We start from the raw sequence: 19,832 nt of genomic DNA on the forward strand, positions 1-19,832 counted from the left end.
TGCAACTGAAACTTGTTTCAAGAGAAAACCCCAGTAGGTGTATTTTATTTTAAACAAATTATTTTTACCTGGAGTCGGAATACATTAGCAAAATGCACCTCTGTGGCTAATAATCTGTTTTGACACCAAGCTGTCTTGAGCATTAAATAAATCAACAGACAAGGAAAAATCAGCATTTGGCCCTCTTTCAACAGCATTTTATGGTGTCTCAATATGAAAGTCTTTCACAGAACAGTGCTTTTCTTGCATTTGAAATTGCAGCATGTATTCATAATCTCCCAATACAATAATAAGAAGTCTGCAAATGTAAGTGCAAAGAGAAGTAATAGAAATCAGGGGATCCCTAGCTTTTGGTTTAATAATTTAGCCTGAGTCGGAAAAGAACTTCAGAGCAAAGCCTGTAAGTAGTTATTTGTGAATATATGAATATATTTTCCCCTTTTTTCTGCTCCTAATCCCCCATTACCCATGTGGCATAGATGCTTTAAGAGATTTTGTCTCTTGGTCCTTCTTTAACGTAAGTAAGCAGCAATTGATTACTTTACCAAGTGTACAAAAACTGAACAAACTCAAACAAATACATTGGCTGTATAATGAAGCCATCTTAAATAAGGATGTTAAATTCTGAGCAGACATTCTGTAGGAAAAGATAGATGGAGATTAAGAATGTAGTAGGAATAAGCAGATTATGGGATGACTGTTTTTCTTGATGGTTAGTATAGCAATTTGTGAGTTGCTGACACAGCCTTTCAGAAAGAGTGGCCTACACAAGGCTTGCAGTTCCTGCTTTTAGACTCCTTGATGCTTCTATCTTGTATTTAAAATTTGGCAAGTTGCTATTTAATGGTATAGTAAGGTACTGCCGACTCACATCCAAATTAGTCAAAATAAAGGAGTTTATTTTAATTCCTGCTATTTCTTTCTCTGTCTGCTGAAGATTGTTGCATTTAAATGTTGGAAACCTGCTTTGAATAGGAGAGGGAACTTAGTTCAGCAGAGTTGCATTAACCACCAGTTCATCCATTTTGGGAAAATTTTCCTGCCAAGTAAAAGATTTCAAAATCACATGCTTGAGAATCTAGTTTAAAATTAATGTTTCTGGAGTATTACAATTGAAAGTACATTGTTTTCATCTCTATCATTAAATCAATAATTAATACTTAATTAATCTTGTGTCTTCATGTACAAAGCTTTCAGTCATTCTTACATTACAGTTGTACATTCAGAAAAAATACCCTTTTGTATTACTCAGTTTGTGTCATCTTTCTTCAAGCCATTCTGGTCCATTCTACACACTTCCTCATTCCACTGCCTTTTCTCTCATATCTCCCTCTTTTTCTTGTCTTATTTCTATTCATCTTGATTTTTCCCTCATGCTGTTATTTTGTGTGTATGTTGTGTATTTAATCTCTGTTTTCACTTCACAGTCAGCTGCAAATGGTTTGTTATTTGCTTCTGTGTCTTCCTTCTGTTAATCAGTATGCTGAAGAGTTGTCTTAAGGTGCAGGATATTTTGTTGGATTTGTTCAGGATGGTTGCAAAGGGATGTGGTGACTGGCCTGATTTTCCACAGTAGATTGGTATATGGAAAGGAGAAGGTGAGGAACAATCTGATAGTGGATGTGGAAAATACAAGTTTAGAAAAAGCAAGTAGGAAAAAAAATGAAGAAGTGAGTTACAGGGATCACCACAAAATGAAATATTTGAGCATTTGAAATTGAATGAGAAAGTCGGGATGAGTGATTTTATGTTGGTGGAAGCTGCTGTTTCTGCTGAATCAAGCTTCTGAGGGGTCCCTTGTCTTTTACATGGGTTGTCTGAATTAACCTTTGTTGTTTTCAAGTTTTCCAACAGCTGTTTAGACAACTTAGAAAAAATTACTCATGAGGTTGACCCTAGGTGACTGTTTGTTCATGAGGTGCTATTTTTTTTCCATTTCAACAGAGGTCCAGCTAATACATTTTAATGACTCAAAAGTGTCAAACTATTCAACCTTGCTGTTAAGTGAAGACAAAAACGTTCTATATGTAGGAGCCAGGGAAGTGATCTTTGCCTTAAACGCGGTGAATATTGCTGAGAAGCAGCACGAGGTATGCCTTTTAATACATTATCCTCCAGGTAAAAATGGTGCTCCAAATTTGACTTAATTTCCTGATATCTGTAGCATTGCATTTTAGACAAATAGGTGCCTAAAAGAGAAATTGCTCTATATGTTCTACTCCAGTATTATTTCTGGAAGATTTTACAGACTAAAAAAGAGTAAGAAAGGAGAAGCTGGATATCAACAAGTAATTGGAGATCTCCTTGGGTATTTTCTTCTTGGGAGAAGGATGGATGAGAGGAACTGTGGGTATCACCCACAGTGGTAGTTCTTACATGTTTTCTTAATATCAGGAGTGGGCCATTTTCTGTTAATCTGAGTCAAAAAGTAATCTGAAACAGGCAAATCTTGGGCTTACTCAGAGCAGGCTGCAGAATGTGCTGCAAAAGAAGGCCCTGTCCTTTCAATCTCATCTTCTGTTTGGTGTTTAGGTGTGTCTGCACAGCAAGTGGTGGTGCAGACAGGTCTGATCAGCTCACTCAGAGAAGTATTTTGAATATGTTTGTGCTGGTTTCTCAAAGTAAATTAGGCCAGGCAGAAGTCTGCTACTGTTATATTGCTTCCAGGTCCTTCCCAGGCTCCTGCTTTTCATGCCGTCAGCAACACAGGCTGACGTGTAGAGGTACAGCATGGACTATCACCTGGGGTGCTTTAGAAGTTGCTTATATGATTTTTAATCCGAAGAACATGTTCATGGGTGGTGGGCACTTTCACCAGCATATACAACATAATTGTAAAGTTGTGCTCAGTATAATGCAAATTAGTCCAGTAAATTTTCTTTGATTCCTTTCCCCCAAGTGTTTTTTATTCCAGTGTTAATGAAATAGAGAAGTACTTCAAATTGAAAAAATACTTAAGTCAGTTACAGCTGCATTTCCCTAATGCATATGCTAATGAAAAGTTCATTAGCCATTTGTGGGGAATCATCATTATGAACCTGGAAGATGGTAGTTTAGTTCTGATTAAGGCACATGGATTTGAAAATGTCACCTCCCTGGGAAAAAATGGTTTTGAACCATTTCTGAATGCTACTTGCAAAATGTCTTGCATTTCCTCTAGATGGGGTTGCCTTTTCTTGTGTGTGTTACTGCAAGACTTTCAGACCTTGCATTGACTTAAAGTACAATGTGCTTTTTTGTTGCATGTTTTTTGACTTAGTTACACTGGAAGGTCACAGAAGATAAAAGGACTAAATGTGCAGTTAAGGGCAAATCAGAACAGGTATGTACTTTTATTGAAATTGGAGAAAGATCTTGCACGTTTTCCTTCAAGAGGAATGACATGGAAAGAAGAAAGTCTGCAACTGTTTGAAATTAAAATTTCAAAACAATCACCTAAATTTTTTAAATTAACTTGAGTGTTAGAAATTTCAGCATGCTTAGTCTTTTTTTTAGTTCATTACTTTTCTTGTTGAATATTATTTGAATGTTTGAAAATCTGAACACACCCTAATGTACGCTTGATGTTAATGTTTTTTCATTAAGATGATAAAATAGTATTACTGTCACTGAAGTAATTGGTAGCAACTGTTGTGTTTTGTTATTGCAATAATTCCTTCACGGCATTTGATTTTACTGAGCGAATGATTAATTTTGTGTGCTTTGCTTTAGGGCACATAGGGGTTTTTATTAGGCCAGTTTATTTCTTTGCTAGCTTTGTGTATGCGTATTTTGTGTTGCTTGGCAGGTGTTCCACTTGTGGTGTGACTCAGACAGCTCAGAGGGCACCCGAGCAGCCAGACCTCCTGTCAGCTTGGCAGGATCCCCTGGTGCTTCTGGGAACCACTGATTCCTTATGAATGCCAGGACACAGGCTGGCCTGCTCGTCTTGCCTCTCTTGCCTGTTTGCTTGGGGTAGTTGACTGTATGTGAACGTACCATTCTGTTTGTGTAACACCACTTCATTTAATGATGCAGTAAAGCAAGGATTTGCTGGGAACGACTGATGGTCAGGCCTTTAACACAGGTTTGAAAGTAGAAGTCTGCAAGTCCTCTGAATACAAAAAGCAGATCTATTCTGCACTTGGAGGGATGTGATCCTTGAACGTGCAGCCTGTTTAGTTCGCGCTCTTAAAAACCCCCAAACGCTGTGTTCAGGGCTGATAGTTATCCTGTGTTCGTGTGGTTCATCGGGATGGGAGTGGGCTGTCTCCCTTTGACTTGCTGCTTCTTTTCCTTGACTGACCATTGATGACCCTCAGTACATTATTTGAACATGAGGTATGACAGATATTTAAGGTGTGTTTCCTCCTTGTCTACCTCTGCAGAATAGGATCAGAGAATACTTGTATTTTATGGATCAGTTGTGGTTGGTATTAATAATACTAATACTCAACCATGATGAATATGGGATATAAGTTTGTCTTGTGCATGAGCATATGTTTAGCAGACATGTGTGTGAATCTCCAGAAGTCCTCTCAAAAATTATTGCTGGGGTATAATAGACCCCATAGATATGTACTTTGATAGAGCTCTGAATATATTTTATTTTCTCCTGCTCCCAGTTTAGCAGCTCATACTTTAGCAGCTAGCCATGCTTTTTCCTCAATTCTAACCTTCTACTAGTCCCATTTATAGTGTAGCTATGGTGTTTTGCACAGTGTAGTAGTTCAAAAGGGTATTAAGCCACTGCTGCTATTTCTTAAACTTAAGTGGGCAGTTCTCTCCCACTCCCATCAGGACTGTACTGTACAATGCCAGCAGAAAGCATGCATACCGCTGTTCAAGGACCTTATCTGGCAGAAAGCATTCATACAGCTGTTCAAGGGCCTTATCTGGCAGAAAGTTGGTTTTACACTCTTCCCCCTGCTTTCTTCTCCTATATAGTCACAGAAATACCTAATTTGTCTCATAAGAAGGAATAGTAAGGTCAGTGCTTAAACTTGCTTAAGAAGTTCATGGAACAGCAGTTAGTGGAGGGATATGGCAGTATACCAGCAAGAATTAAGGGGTGTTATTGACACTGATTTTTTTTATCTCTCTTTAAGTGGTTGTTTAGAGTTGTTTTACTTCATTATTATTCTGAATTTTTATTGTATCCTTTATTAAGGATTTTGGTCAAACTCCTTGTTCTGTTTCAGAGCTAAAGACATTATGGAGCATCCTTGGACAGTTTCAAGGACTGGAAAAAAAGAAAAAGATATCGCTATACGTGACAAAGCTTTGTGGCTAATTTAAGGTTGCTTAACAAACAACCTTGGCTGTCATTGTTTCATCTAGATATACAAGGGGTGACAAAGTCTAAAACTCACTGCATGTTTAACTAGTTGTTCCCATGGACTGGAGGTGTATTTGGAGCTTTTCCTTCCATAAAACAGCTTGGGATGGACCGTGCTGAGCCTGCTGTCCTGCTCGGACACTGAGGCAGCTGCATGCTCCTGGCTGTAGGAAACCAGCTGCTTGCAGGATTGATTAGAGCTCCTGAAGATTCTAGGGAGATGGTGTCCCAGTGTCACCCATGTGTCACCTGGGCTTGCCAGTGTGATGTGGCATAAGCAGCAGCAATGGACAATGTTGTTTGTGTATGTTGGAATGTGGCAGCTATGGTTTATCAGACTAGTCCTTTCCTCATCCTCTATTACAGACAGAATGTCGTAATTACGTGCGTGTCTTGCAACAGCTGAATGATACTTTCCTCTATGTGTGTGGAACTAATGCATTTCAGCCAACGTGTGATTACCTGGTAAGAAATGTCCATATGTTTTGACCAGCAACAGCTGTAACTTAAAAGCAGCTCGGGTCAGCAATGAGTTATTCTCCTTTCCCAAAACAGTTGCATCTTCACTGTTGGCTGTAAGGTTAGGAGCACTTGTTGCACTGTCCCGTCGCAGGGGCAGAGTATACTGCTCCTTTTTCAGAGCACTTAATGAATTATTGATTTATCTTGTCTAACTGCAGATCTACTTTTTCTTAGCTTTTATACTTCTTCATGTATTGCGTGTTAACATGAAACTAGTTACTAAAACTGAAATTACAGTGGTTGCAACTACCACTCATTACTGAATCTCCCTGAAGTGTCTCAGATTCCTGTCTCTGCTTGTCTCTGCTCCTGGCTCTGCCAAAGATGTGTAGTGCTGAATCCTTCAGAGTGAAGTCTTGGCGCAAAATTAAAACTCCCTTTTCTCGCCACTGACTCTTGTATCATTTCCTTACTGCAGCTCTTAGCAATTCGAAAATTGAGAAATCTTGTAATTCTTTGTGCCTTTAGCTTCCAGTGCTTTCATTACATAGTACATTTCATTACATAGTACATTCATTACATACATACATTTCATTTCACACTGATTACTTCCCAAGTACTGTGGCTACCTTTCAGCTTTCTGATCCCCATTCTTTGGTTTGTAAGGGATTTATAAAGTAGCAGCAAAAGTATTCTGTTGCTTTTTAAAGCCTAATTGGATTATGCCCTATCTTAGAAATTTCCCATCATCTCCAAAATTGCTTAATCCACCTCAGAAATCCTTTTTGATTTTCTGAGTCTCCATTTTTTTCAGGCTAATTGAATAATTGTTGTTTTTTTCTATGTATCAATTAACTTTGCCTTTCCTGCTGTGTAGCTTTTTTGGGTGCTCGTTCTTGAAGTCTGTCTGGATTTAATTTTCCATCTTTTGCTCTTCTCTGCTTCCACCCTCACAAATGATAGGATCACATTTTTTCTCTGTCTTTGGGGCTCAATAAGTTTTTATGAAAACACATATGCCTTCTATAATTTTATACAGAATGCCTTTGATGCTGGAAGTTGATGACATAGCCCATTATTTAGTGTTTAGTTTTTAGCTAACTTTGCACAAGTTGAGTGGCTGAAAGAAAAAAGTTCTAATAGCTGTTTTGTGGTTTTCAACAGAATTTAATTTCATTTGAACTTGGAGGTAAAAGTGAAGATGGTAAGGGCAGATGTCCATTTGATCCTGCTCAAAGCTACACATCTGTTATGGTTGGTAAGTTCAGACTTCACATTCCTCATTTTTATGTTTAAAAATGTTCTATCTTTTCCACTGTCACCCTCCAGTCTGTCATTATCAGAATTGTGGCTTGCATCCATATTTTTTTGTATTGTGTATCTGTATAGATGTTAAAATACTTACATAGTCAACCTAACCATGTTTCTTAAAAGGAGAACTTCAAACTAGGTTGTTTGGAAGCAATTTCTAAAATACCAAATTTCAAACTGTATTTCTAGATGTTAAACATATTTAATCCAGATAATCTAAATGTACTTAGATTGTAGTATCAATTACTGTAATTTCTTGTAGTATCAATTACTGTAGTATCTTGTAGTATCAATTACTGTAATTTCAGTAAAGAAAAAAGCATATTGTTAGGTGTCCTGAAGACATGCTGCAGAATAGGGAAGTGAGATGTTAATGCAAGTGTACTTACTGCATGGAAACACACCACCAAATCTTAATCTGGGGAAGCCAGAATTTGTTGCTTTTATGTGCATGTACCAAGACCATAAAAGAGAAGCTCAACATCATATGAAACAGGAAATGAGAATAAAAAAATATGCTCCCTGCATTTGTGCCTAAATCTGTACAAATCGAGTTTGAATAATGGTAGCATAGAAAGAGAGGAAAACAATTCCAGAATTCTGGTGCATTTAAGTAAATTAGCATGTTTTAAGATAAATTGTAGGTTTTTATGTTAAATGTTAAAATGCCACAAAAACAATGTTGACTTTTGTCAGTTCTTATGTTAGAGCAATAATAATAATAAATCCAAGTGTGGAAGTGTTAGCTTGAGAATGATCGACAGAAATGTAAACATAAAAGACATGTCTAGGGCAAGTCAGAGGAAATCCGTGTTCACCTTTTCTTGTGGGAAGTTAAAACTTAGATAGACTCAGAAAACATTTGTGTACCCTTTTTGGTATCCAGTCCATAAGTTCTAATATATTTGGTTTTGTGTTGAAGATGAAGAGCTTTATTCCGGGACTTCGTACAATTTCTTGGGAAGTGAACCTATTATTTCACGTCACTCTCATCAGAGCCCTCTGAGAACAGAGTATGCAATACCTTGGCTTAATGGTAAGTGAGCATAAGAAGTGGTCCAAACAAGTTACTTTTTCAATATCACATGTACAGAGTTTGAGTGTCCTACCTGGGTAAGGAGCAATTGTCTCAAAGAGACAGTTTTGGTTATACTGGCATACACTGAGTGTGTGCCCTCATGCATGCCACCAAGAGCTTCTGTTTTGAAATTTTAGGATTTTTATCAGCACTGATGATGAAAACAGCTTCAGAATATGCATGTTTCCACTTGACATTAATGGTTTATTTCTTAACTGCTTGGTTATCCTTGCAATAATGCAGCTTAATTATGATATGGTAAGGAATTGAATGTTTTTGGTCTTGAATTGGTTCTTAAATTGAGCTGATCATGGTTCTTGACACTTCAAGTTCCTGAATTTGAAAAGTCACTGAATTTTGTGAATTTTCAGAGGTTTGAGGCTTTGTGCCAAAATCATTATTTTGGCACAAAATAATGACCGTTGTCCAAAAAGTACAGGATTCTGAGTTTTGTAATACATGTTGTAATGGCACTGTCATTTTAGTGCTTCAGCTAATAGCTGAAATAGAGGAGAGACAGGCAAGGGAGGGTTACCTCTCCAGGCCCATTAGAATCTGAAACCACATTTGACTGTGGACTGAAGAATGCTGAAGTAATGAGCTGTCAGATCATAGAGATCTCTCAGTATCTTAGTGCTTTCACATAGGTTTCATGGTGTTCTGATTTTTTTTCTATTTCTGGTTGTTTTTTTGTGATTTGGGTTTTTTTAGAAATCCTGTTCATATGATGTACAGCAAACTGGAAGTAGGTCAGTGAGTGGAGAGGAGGTAAATGCAGTGTGGAGTTCGGGTGAAAGACAACTTCTGAGGGTCTTTGAGGGAATCAAGTTAGTTTAGTAGTCACATATATAATAGAATATTCTTCTGTTTGTATCTGTAGAGCCCAACTTTGTTTTTGCTGATGTGATAAGAGCAGATCCAAACAGCACAGATGGAGAAGATGACAAGATATACTTCTTTTTCACTGAGGTGTCTGTGGAGTATGAATTTGTTGGAAAATTGATGATTCCAAGAATAGCTAGAGTATGCAAGGTGGGAGATAGTTCTGTTTACTTTTACTATATCTCGTTGAATCTTGCACGTGCATGTTAAAAAGCATTCATTATTCTGGACTAATTGCCAGCTAAATGGAGGTGTTTGAGTTTAGTAAACCTTAATAAATAAGCTGTTCCAGTCAGTTCGTTGGAACTGAGAAGGCCTAACGGTTGCTTTGTAAATAAATACTTGATTTGGTTTTGCACAGTTGTGAAATTTCAGTACATCTGGGGGTTCTGGTCTTCTCTGGGGGAAAACAAAGCAACCATGACAGAACCCAGCAACAGAAAAAGTGTTGCTTCAGTTTTCATTGTTAATTTTTTTTAAACAAGTACATCTCTCTCTGAAGAAGTGACTTTGATTGGAGCTGAGCAGATAGGGTGTGTGTCAAGTGACTTTGAAGTAGCTGGTATCCAAACACAACTGTAGCCACGTCCACAGCAAAATAGTTCTTGACTGTGTTGTAGCAGATGGGACTTCTATGAAGCTGCTACAGCTGCCAGAGCCTGAAGGGAGATGGTCACTAGCAGCCTGATTCTGTCACACTTGCTGTGCTTAAACCTCAATGTGTTAAGCTGATTCAAGTACATCCTCAGGAGTGCTGGTTAAAAGTCTTGCTGATGGAAGTTTTTTCAGTAGAAAATGTTTATTTAACAAAAACTTTTTCAGTGGAATGTATCAATTTCCTTTTTTTCCAGCAGGAAATTTATTTGGCTGTTTCATTTTCATGAGGTTCAAAGTTTTATTTTGACTTTACTGTTCTGTATTTAAACAGGGAAGTCAAAACATCAATAACAAGTTAATGCCCTTGAGATTTACATTAAACAAGGAGCTTGGAGGCAGGTTTAGATGGGGCTTGCTATTATGGCATTCTGCCCACTGACAGCTTGTGCACACTTTAAAAGAGGAGTATTGTGGAATATGAGAGCTTCATTTATTATATTGTTATATATTTCAGATTGTTGTTTGAAATAGAAATCAGTGACAGATCGCAAACCTATAAGCATTTATACTTAATTGTAAACATGTATACTTAATAAATTTTGCAGATTGCCTTTAATACATTGCTTACACAATTAGATAATGAATGGATATATTAATACTGTTTCAATAGGCCCTTTTATAAGAGAAATACCAGTTCTACAGCTAAATTATCAAATATTTTGAAATACATTTCTATTCAATGTATCTCAACTTAAGATTTGGTAGCTGCAAATCCTTAATAAAGGTGGTAACTTCTAGCAGGATTAAACCATTGCTGGATTTCTTCTTATGAAATGATCAGTGTCAGGCAAGTCTTAAAGCATATTGCAGCATTAGAATTTAAATCAGTTTTGATGTTACCAAACAATAGCAGTATTATGTATTTCTCTTAAAGGACAGTATAATACTTCCATGCTTGTTTTATTTTTTTCCTAATGATGCATTGTCCATCTCAATTTTTCTGAGTGACGCTGAAGTATAGTTCTTCATTAACTCTCATATTCTCTCATATTTCATCTTCCCTGTATGTGTGATAGAAATAATTTTTCATTATTTTTGTTGAACCAATTTTCCTGTGGCTTTCATACTGTTTTGTATGTGAATATGTTAACATTTATTGATATTGCTATAGATGAAGTATTGTAAAACACCAGGGATTAATAATTGCATGCTATATAGCAGTGGTTCTTAAGTGCAAAAATGCTGCTAGCTCTCCTCACAAACACCTTTTTATTTTTTTAATACCATAAGAGGGACCAAGGAGGATTAAGGACCTTGCAAAAAAAATGGACTTCGTTTCTCAAGGCCAGACTGATTTGTACCATCCCTGATAAGAATTTAATTTTCAATGTTATCAATGATGTTTTTATTCTCAAATCTCCGACTTTGAAGGAACCAGTGATATATGGAGTCTTCACCCCACAACTGTAAGTGTGGTATAGCCTTTTCCTGGATAAGTACCTTTCATCTCAATTGGTTACTACCAATAGAAAATGATAATTACTCCTATGTTTTGTTGGATTTTGTTTTTTGCCTAATTTCTTCCTGAATTAATAGGAATAATGTGGGGTTGTCAGCAGTGTGTGCATACAATCTGTCTACTGTAGAAGAGGTTTTCTCAAAAGGAAAATACATGCAGAGTGCTACAGTGGAACAGTCCCATACAAAGTGGGTGCGATACAATGGGGAAATTCCGAATCCTCGACCTGGTGCGGTAAGTTTCTGTAGTCTTGGATGGATCTCATGACTTTTTCAGTGCTCAGGAGGAAACAGACTAGGGCATACTAGTAACCCACTAATGTTTGCCCTCACCTGGTTACTTCTTGTAAAAACTTAAAAGGAAAATACTCAAGTGATATGTTCTGAATTTTTTATCTGGGAATCAAAGTCTTTGGGTTTTGGGATTTTTTAATTTGGAATTAAGTTGTTTGCTAGTTTTATATTTCATTATTTTGTTAATAACTTTCTCATTGTGAAATATAACTCAGTTTACACTAGCAACATCACACACTTTTTGTTCAGATGAAAGAAAGTATAGCAACTATTGCATTGTCTCAGTAAAATCAGCCTGTTTATCTAGTGCACTGCTTTGCACACTCAAATTTTCCTAGTGCTGCGTCAGACTTTTTTTACTTCTTTGTGTTCCTTACAGGCATACAGGCATACAGTTGCTAGTGCTGAAAGAGGTGATGGTTAAAGTACTGAAGGTGCATGAGAGCACAGAAGGAATATTGTCCTAAAATATATTTTGGATCCAAACAAAAATTTAGTCCAAAGCTCAGGGATTAGCACATCAAAATGCTGTGAGGTCTGAGGACCTTCCTTGGTACAATGAGTATAGTGTACAGGTGTGGTTACCGGCCAAAATAACGTGGAGAAGAAAATGTGTGCAACTGCAGTTAATTGTTTTTGTTTTGTACAAGTAAATGATACAATTTGGTTCTCTTTTTTCTTTTTCACCCTCTCCCTGTCCCCTCTTCTAGTGTATAAACAATGAAGCCAGAGCATCAAACTACATGAGTTCTCTGAATTTACCAGACAAAACATTGCAGTTTGTTAAAGATCATCCTCTAATGGATGACTCAGTGACCCCAATGGGAGACAGACCTCGCCTAGTAAAGCGAGATGTGAAGTATACACAGATTGTAGTTGACAGAGTCAGAGCACTCAATGGCACCATCTATGATGTTATGTTCATCGGTACAGGTGAGTTCTGCAGAACACCTGGTTTTGGTGATGCACTCATTCTTAAGTTTTCTTAGAAAAACTCTTGAGATTTCCATATTTACAGGGCTTTTACAGCAGCTGGTGTAAGAAAAAAAGTAAGGTGTCACAGTAACAGGACAGTCTTGGTTGCTTTGAAAAAGTATTGCAGGAAAAGAACTGCAAAGCTTCAGTGAATTCAGCAAAACTACACAATATAATCACCAACTGGTCTTTCTGTGCCCCAAAATGTTATTTCCTGCTCAGAAGTCCTGATGGCAAGTTTAATGGTTGCCTTTGACACAGAGTTGTTCTGCTGAACAACAAGCAGATTATTGAGACAACTTAGAGCAGTTGTGAAGGACTTTTTCTTGCTTTTTTTATTTCAAAGATCTTACTTAAACACATTGCTCTTTTGTTTCAGATCGAGGAGCCCTGCACAAAGCTATCAGCTATGAAAATGGAATGCATATTATTGAAGAAACACAGCTTTTTCCAAATTTTGAACCAGTCCAAACTCTCTTGCTTTCATCCAAAACAGTGAGTGGTATAAGCATCATAGCATTTATCTCCTTGTGTTCTGTCAAGAGAACCACTTTGTGACCTTGTGTCAAGAGACCACGCTGTGCATAGAGCCAGCCAAAGGCTGCATTTGTAACTCATCATACTGCAGCAATCACATATTGCCTGCTGCATTTCAATATGTTTGGTAGGTGGTAAGCTTCTGGTGCTTTTTAGACATGGGGAATGGCTGGAGGAGCACAGGTATGCAAGTCTTCACTTGTTTCCATGTGCAGAAGCAGGAAACTGTAAAGTGTTCTAAGAAACTAATTTCAGTTTTGCAGGGATGTAAAAAACCCGACCCCTTGTGGCCACCTCAGATTTGTGTAGAAAAATCCCAGGGATTGAGGTTAGCAGAGGAGTGGTGTGTGGTTCTGAAGAAATAGACCTAAGAAGAGAGAACAGTCTTCAAGCATAGGGACTCATAATTGTGTAGTTAATTGACTTCTGCTGTCCCAAATCTTGTGGGCTCCTGCATGCTGATTGTGGCATGAAAGCAGTCACGTTGCTGCAGCTGTGGGTGAGGACCTCTCGTGAGGTCCTGTCTGCCCACTGGGGTGCCAGCTGCAGCTCCAGCTGCATGGCACAAGAGCTGCTGCACACTCCAAACCTGGCAGCTGTCCTGCACTGTTTATCAGTTGTTTGGTTTAATCCTAGAGTGCTTTTGGGATAGTAGGAGAATGGTCACTGTGTGTAGTTTGTTAATGAGTTAGGTTTCTGCCCCTACTTGCTCAGACCCTCACATCCATGAATATATCTGTCTGTGCCTAAAGTCACTTGTATCATCAGCATCAGTGAGGTTTTCTGGGTTTCATAAAGATTGAATGCCTCTTTTGAAGTATCTAGTAGTAATACCAGTATTCAGTGGCTAGCTAGTGATCCATACATAAGTGCTCTGCAGCTTAGGGACTTAGGAATAGTTTGAAACAGCTTTTATTTTTGTGTGATATTTCATAAAATTTTGAATGTCAACACGATCAGCTCAGTGGAACAGAGCTTTATGTTATGTCATAATTTTTACAAGCTCGTTCTGCATGCTTATTTATCCTTTCATGCTTATAATAGAAAGAAAGGACAGAGTATGCTTTTGCTATACAAACAGAAAGAAGGATTAAAAATTTCTGTGCTTAGTTTTCTGTAAGTATATTTGTATTATTTTTGTATGATATATCACACTGACAACTCACCTATACATCTTTGCAGATATGTATTATTTGTGTGTGTGTGTGTGTGTGTACATATATATATATATACGTAAATACTACACACACAAAATACTTGCTTTATCTGCAAAAATGGTTCAAGCTACTTGCTTTGTCCGGAAGTTTTGGAATTTGCCCTGTCACAGAAGATAGTGATTGATAGCTCTTCCAATATATATGCTAATATCTGTTCTTTTAATTGTGGAATCATTCCTGCACTGGCTTAATTATGATTTGCCTATTTCAGGGAAGTGCTGAGAAAGAGATGGGCATTAAGCCTGATACAAATACGCATCATGTACCAATTTCAGCACACACTTGGAAGGCTGCTGTAGGAATAATGGCATTGAAATTTATTCACTCTGGGTCCAGGTGCCACATACTCATTGACATACTCAGCTGCCCAGTACATTCCCATAAAACCAGAGGTCCTTTTCAGTGATGGGGAGTGGGAGTTTGGGTCAGCTGCCAGAGTCATGGTAACTGTATAGTCACAGTACCACCCAAGCAGGGATTCCTGCTGCTTCCCAGCCTGAAAACACAAGTTTCTGCCTCCACAGTCAGTGGCTACTGAAGTCCATTGCAGAGCTGGTATCGTGTTACATGTCATGGCATCCCACAGTAGTGGACTAATCACAGAAGGGTAATAATTACCCTGATGGTGGGCTTTAGACCTCTCTGGAGTCAGAGTCCTTTCTGAGAGCATTTTTCAGTAGTCTCTAGGTTCTTCCCATAGTGTGTGGAGGGTGGGCAGTCAGATGAGCCTACAGTAGATTCTCTTAACTCCTGCTTAACTGAAAGGTGTGTTTGGATTTTTTTAAAAATGGTTTGCTCAGCTCGCTGCATGTTCCCTGGAATCTTGGATGTATGAGCTGGGAAACATGCCAAGACACTATAAACCATGTGCAGTGTTGTACTGTTGCAGAGTAATCCAGCAGAGCACTAGAGAGTGAGCAGTGCCTGGTGCACCGTAGAAATCTTTGAGCAGAATGGGAAGCTTTTCCTAGGAAGTTGTAAGTCTCCAACACTGTGGACTTCCTTCTCTGAGCACTGCAGCGCATCCCTTTCTTGAGCTTTGCCTGACAGTATGTAAAGTCACAGTGTACCTTTAGCTATCATTTTCCTTGAGTTCTAGAGCAGATGAGTGAGATACAGCAGCTGCCTGCCTTTTATAATAAAGATGAGCGCGGTCTCTTCCTGCTGTGCTCAGAGTCAGACTGCTTTGGGATGGATCCCTGGGAGCAGTGGTTCCAATAGCCATTGCGATTATTTCCCCCTTCTTCTCAGTGTCTTGCCAGTGCGTTTCCTTTGAGTACCACCAGTGTTCTTTCTTAAGAAGTGTTTGACTCTCGCAAGGGTGATGCTGATGTGGCTGCAGAGACAGGCTGGCTAAAGTGCTGAAGGCAGTAGGGCTGCTTTGGCTTATCAGATCAGCCCTACTGCCTGCTCTGTCTTGCATGTGCCAGCTTGGCAGCCTTGCCTTGCCTCCAAAAGGATTATTACATTAATATTTCTGGGAAAATGGATAAAGTCATAGTTAGACATGGTTACTTTCCACATACCTGTTCCGGTTTTTTTGTTGTCTTTTTGCACTTTTCAGCATTGCTGCAATATTTCCAAGACAACTTTGTAGAAACAAAAGCTAATCAAATGCTTACTCTACTGAGGCACCACTTTTTACAAAAAAGGCTGTATGTATGCTGCTCTATAATAACACTTAAATTGGTCCATGAATTGGGTTGTTTGGGTTTGAACAAATGATTGACTGTGATGTTTTTTTCGTTGTGCTTTGTTTTCTTTAGGGCAGAAGATACCTCTTTGCTGGTTCAAATTCTGGTGTGGTGCAGTCTCCATTGGCATTTTGTGACAAGTACACCACATGCGTTGACTGTGTTTTAGCAAGGGATCCTTATTGTGCTTGGAAACCTCTTGAAGCTTCCTGCATTGATATTTTTAAAGAAGGTGAAATGGAAAGGTAGGAGTATCCTTTGATGACCTTACAGTTACAATCAATATGTAATCAGTCTTGGAATTTTCTAATTTCCAATTTCTAATTGGAATTTTAGAAACTGAATGTTTTCAAATACAGACTTTTTCCTATCCTTTTATGTCTGCTATTGCTGTTTTGATGACCCTTATTAGTACAAGGGGATGGGTAGACTTTAGGAAACAAGATTTGAAGTTGTAATGGTTGGACTTCCTTTTACAGGAACTGGATTCAAAACATAGGTGGAGATGCATCTTCTTGTTCTGGTGAGTCAGTCTTCAAAGAGCTCCTTCATATGTCTAGGTGGAGTGGTGAGAGAGTTTTGTTTTTGTGATTACCTGGACATTCATTTACATTGTAATAGGTATGGGATTCTGCTTTGAATATTTGAGCATCTGTATGACCTGCATGTTGTCTTAAAAACTGTCTATATTTGTATGCATTTCAGTGTGCAGTGCACAAGCCCCTGAAATGAATGGGGGCACCTCAACAGTGACTTGTGAATGAAAGCAATACCAGAAGTACTTCTAATGCAGAGGCCTCTGTTTCTTTGATGCAGCATTTGACATTCTACTGTGAGCTTTGACAAGTGCTTGGTTATTGCTGCTAGATCAGATTAAGTTGTTCTGTAAAAAAAGCTGGTTTTATGGTGAAAGGGGAGGGGGAACTTAGAACATGATATAGAGCAGCTGAAGTACCTTTCATAGTGCTTTAAAGCAAGTGGCCACAGGTCCTTTCTTTGTCCTGTGTGCTGCTGCCACCAGATGAAGGAGATCATAAAGTGGAGTAGAGTTACAGGAGATTTTAGCTGCAAGTAAAAAAAACTCTTAAGAGTCTGATGTACTCACTTTTTATTTATAATCCAAGCAAAGTGTGGACCACCATGAGAGCTTTGCTTGTTATTTTTTTTATTAACTTATGGGATGCCATAAGTTGCAGGTGTGCCATAAATGCAAATATCCTTTTTTTCAGAAGAGAGTTCCTAGTTCAGTTTCCTCTTGGATCCTTTGTAGTTGCTACTTTACTTAAAATGCACTGATTAGATATAAAGTGAGACCAAGTACAGTATGTTTCCCAAATAGTGACTTCTCAGGTGCACACTCAGTTGTGGATCATTGAGGTCTCACCTTTGTCTAGAAGTGAGGCCGTCTTAGAGTTGAGGTGTCCTGTCTCTTAGTTTGTCTTGATGTTCCACGTGCAGCTTGGTATTCTACTGAGATTCTTGCATGCTGTCCACCTGGTCTTGTGAGGTGAATGCCATAATCTTCATGCTTCCAGTAAGACTGTAACACAGTCTGGTGAAGCTGTACAGATTAGAGCAAACTGGAATCGTTGCTGATACTCTGCACATTTATTTTGATGTTCCAGATAAAGTAAGAGAGAATCCCCTACAGCATACATTCAAGCATGGGAGCACAGCAGAACTCAAGTGTTCTCAAAAGTCCAATCTGGCACAGGTAGTTTGGAAGTTCAAAGATGATGTCCTGAGAGTGGAGAGTCCCAAGTACCGTCTGCTGGAGAAGGCACTACTCATCTTCAATTTATCAGAAGGAGACAGTGGTGTTTACCAATGTTTGTCAGAAGAAAAAGTGAAAAATAAAAAATTTTCCCAAGTGCTGGCTAAGCATGTTTTGGAACTGAAAAAAATGCAGCATACCACAGTGGGCCCCACTGCAACAGCTGCACCAACAGAAGGTAATAGTGATGTGCCAAAAGTGTCAGCTGTGTCAACTGAGGGGTCCACTGCTCACATCTCAACCACTCACATGGTACCAGTAACCACAGTAAGGATATTAACAAAGCCCATTGGCCCTGTGCTAACAAGTGTAGCCTCCAACACAGAGCTCTTCAATTCAATTCCTGATGCAGTCCCGGAAAAGACAATGTTCCTCAAGTCAAATGATAACTTCCTGTTGATGTTTCTCTTCCTCTTCTTTTTCATTCTCTTTTTGTGCCTGCTCTCCTACAACTGTTACAAAGGCTACTTGCCAGGGCAGTGCTTGAAATTTCGCTCTGTGATGCTGCTTGGTAAGAAGAAAACAAAGTCAGATTTTTCTGATTGCGAGCAAAGTGTGAAAGAGACGCTGGTGGAGCAGGGCAGCGTCAGCCACCAGAGCGGGGAACAGCCCAAGCCTGCACACGACACCGGCTACGAGACGGAGCCCGACTGTGGGAACAGCCAGCTGCAGGCTGGGGACTCCCAGGCCTCCCGCGAGGGGGCCAAGGACAAGCCCTTCGACGTCAAGTGCGAGCTCAAGTACGCCGACTCGGACGTGGAGGGGGACTGAGGGAGCCCGGGGTCCCTCTCGGCGGCGGAAGTGAGCTGTGCTCCTGCGGCTGGCTATTTGAGCACGGAGAGCCTGGGTGTGACAGCTAAGCCATAGCAGGGGTCACATGCTTAAGCTGTACAGCAAGCCAGTTTTCGTTCAGATCTCAGCAGATTAGAGAAGTGGTGTACTTGTCTGGAGACCATAGCATCTTGTGTTGTACTGTCTTTTTTTCTGTTTTTTTCAAATGGCCAGTTTCAGATCACCACTTGTTTATTCCCAGTTTTCCCCCCCACTGAGCACTTTGCTCTAGTGAAGCTACTTGCTTGTTCTTTGGCCATATACTTCAATAGAGTAAAAGTAACTTTATAATTCAGTTGGCTTTAAAAAGTACTTCAGTCTTCACATATTTTTAGTTGCCATTAAAAAAAGATCTAGTTTCATTTAATTCCAAATTGGAAATTGAGTTTAGTTTATCAGATTGGTAAATTACAGACTTTTGTCCAGATTGGGACATTTTTTTTCTTTGCTTCTAGTGATTGTTTTTAGTTTTATGCTTTGTGTTTTGGCACACTAGGTATCTTTAGTTGGTTAAAGTTAATTTTTTTAACTGCTCTACAAGTATCTTAGATTTTAAGGTATAATGGGGATAGCATTGCCTTGATTTGTGTAAGACTCAGGGATAATCTTGTTTAAAGGCTCTTTTCTTTGCTGCTTTCTAGAAATGTAGGTACAACAATATCAGTACAAAACATGGAGTAACATGGAGTAAGTGGGGAATGGGGAAGGAGGAAACAAATGTTTTTTTTTTTTTTCCCTTTTTTTTTCTTTTTTTTTTCCTCCCCCCCACCAGCCAGCCAGCTGGACATAGTCACATTTTATTTTCTATACAAAACTGGATTTTTTTTTTCTTTAGTTTATAGAACAGTACAGGCAAGCAACTGTTAGTTAGCAGTGACAAGGAAAGAGGTTTCTTGCATTGTGGAAGCAAAACAGGAATCAAGAAGAATTAACTCCAACAATTCAGCCAGTGACTCGCTGGAATGGACTGTTAGGACACAGCCTGATGAGAAAACGTTGCTGATTTTTTTTCTTCTTTTCAGATTCAGAAATAACTCAGCTTCTTTTTGTGACAAATACTTGCAGCGTCACCCTTTCTGGATGATACCTTCACTCTCCTATGCAACTGGAGACTGAAACTGGAGCTGCTTAAACAATCAGTCCTTTGAACTGTTTATGTGAATCATTCCTGCTAACGTGAAAGTGTGCATTTGTTCTCAGCCTGGTTCACAGCAGCACTGTTTGTCTGTAAAAGCATTTTATGTGTGCAGTACAGTCCTGAAGAATTGTTCCTTTCACTGCTTCGTTCTGTAAATATTGCTAGAAGTAGAATACATTTTAACAGTAAATAGCAGTATGCCTGGGC

At 38.9% G+C, this 19,832-nt stretch overlaps 1 protein-coding gene across 5 annotated transcripts in view; it reads left to right on the plus strand.

Annotated features, from left to right (window-relative positions):
* Window positions 1-19,832, plus strand: part of SEMA4D (semaphorin 4D) — a 100,003-nt gene that overhangs the window by 63,715 nt on the left and 16,456 nt on the right. For 2 of the 5 annotated variants that reach the window (XM_066569242.1, XM_066569241.1), the window contains exons 4-16: window positions 1,945-2,090; window positions 3,260-3,322; window positions 5,684-5,782; window positions 6,944-7,037; window positions 8,013-8,126; window positions 9,049-9,200; window positions 10,938-11,113; window positions 11,244-11,400; window positions 12,170-12,392; window positions 12,814-12,929; window positions 15,955-16,127; window positions 16,362-16,405; window positions 17,508-19,468. In XM_066569242.1, coding sequence (XP_066425339.1) covers window positions 1,945-2,090; window positions 3,260-3,322; window positions 5,684-5,782; window positions 6,944-7,037; window positions 8,013-8,126; window positions 9,049-9,200; window positions 10,938-11,113; window positions 11,244-11,400; window positions 12,170-12,392; window positions 12,814-12,929; window positions 15,955-16,127; window positions 16,362-16,405; window positions 17,508-18,427 — 2,477 coding nt within the window. In that variant the 3' untranslated portion in view covers window positions 18,428-19,468. Of the gene's footprint in view, window positions 1-1,944; window positions 2,091-3,259; window positions 3,323-5,683; window positions 5,783-6,943; window positions 7,038-8,012; window positions 8,127-9,048; window positions 9,201-10,937; window positions 11,114-11,243; window positions 11,401-12,169; window positions 12,393-12,813; window positions 12,930-15,954; window positions 16,128-16,361; window positions 16,406-17,507; window positions 19,469-19,832 lie in introns of those variants that run through there. The other 3 variants (XM_066569245.1, XM_066569243.1, XM_066569246.1) reach the window with 2 other exon arrangements.

This window comes from Molothrus aeneus, chromosome Z, assembly GCF_037042795.1.
Source record: "Molothrus aeneus isolate 106 chromosome Z, BPBGC_Maene_1.0, whole genome shotgun sequence".
Classification (NCBI taxonomy): Eukaryota; Metazoa; Chordata; class Aves; order Passeriformes; family Icteridae; genus Molothrus; species Molothrus aeneus.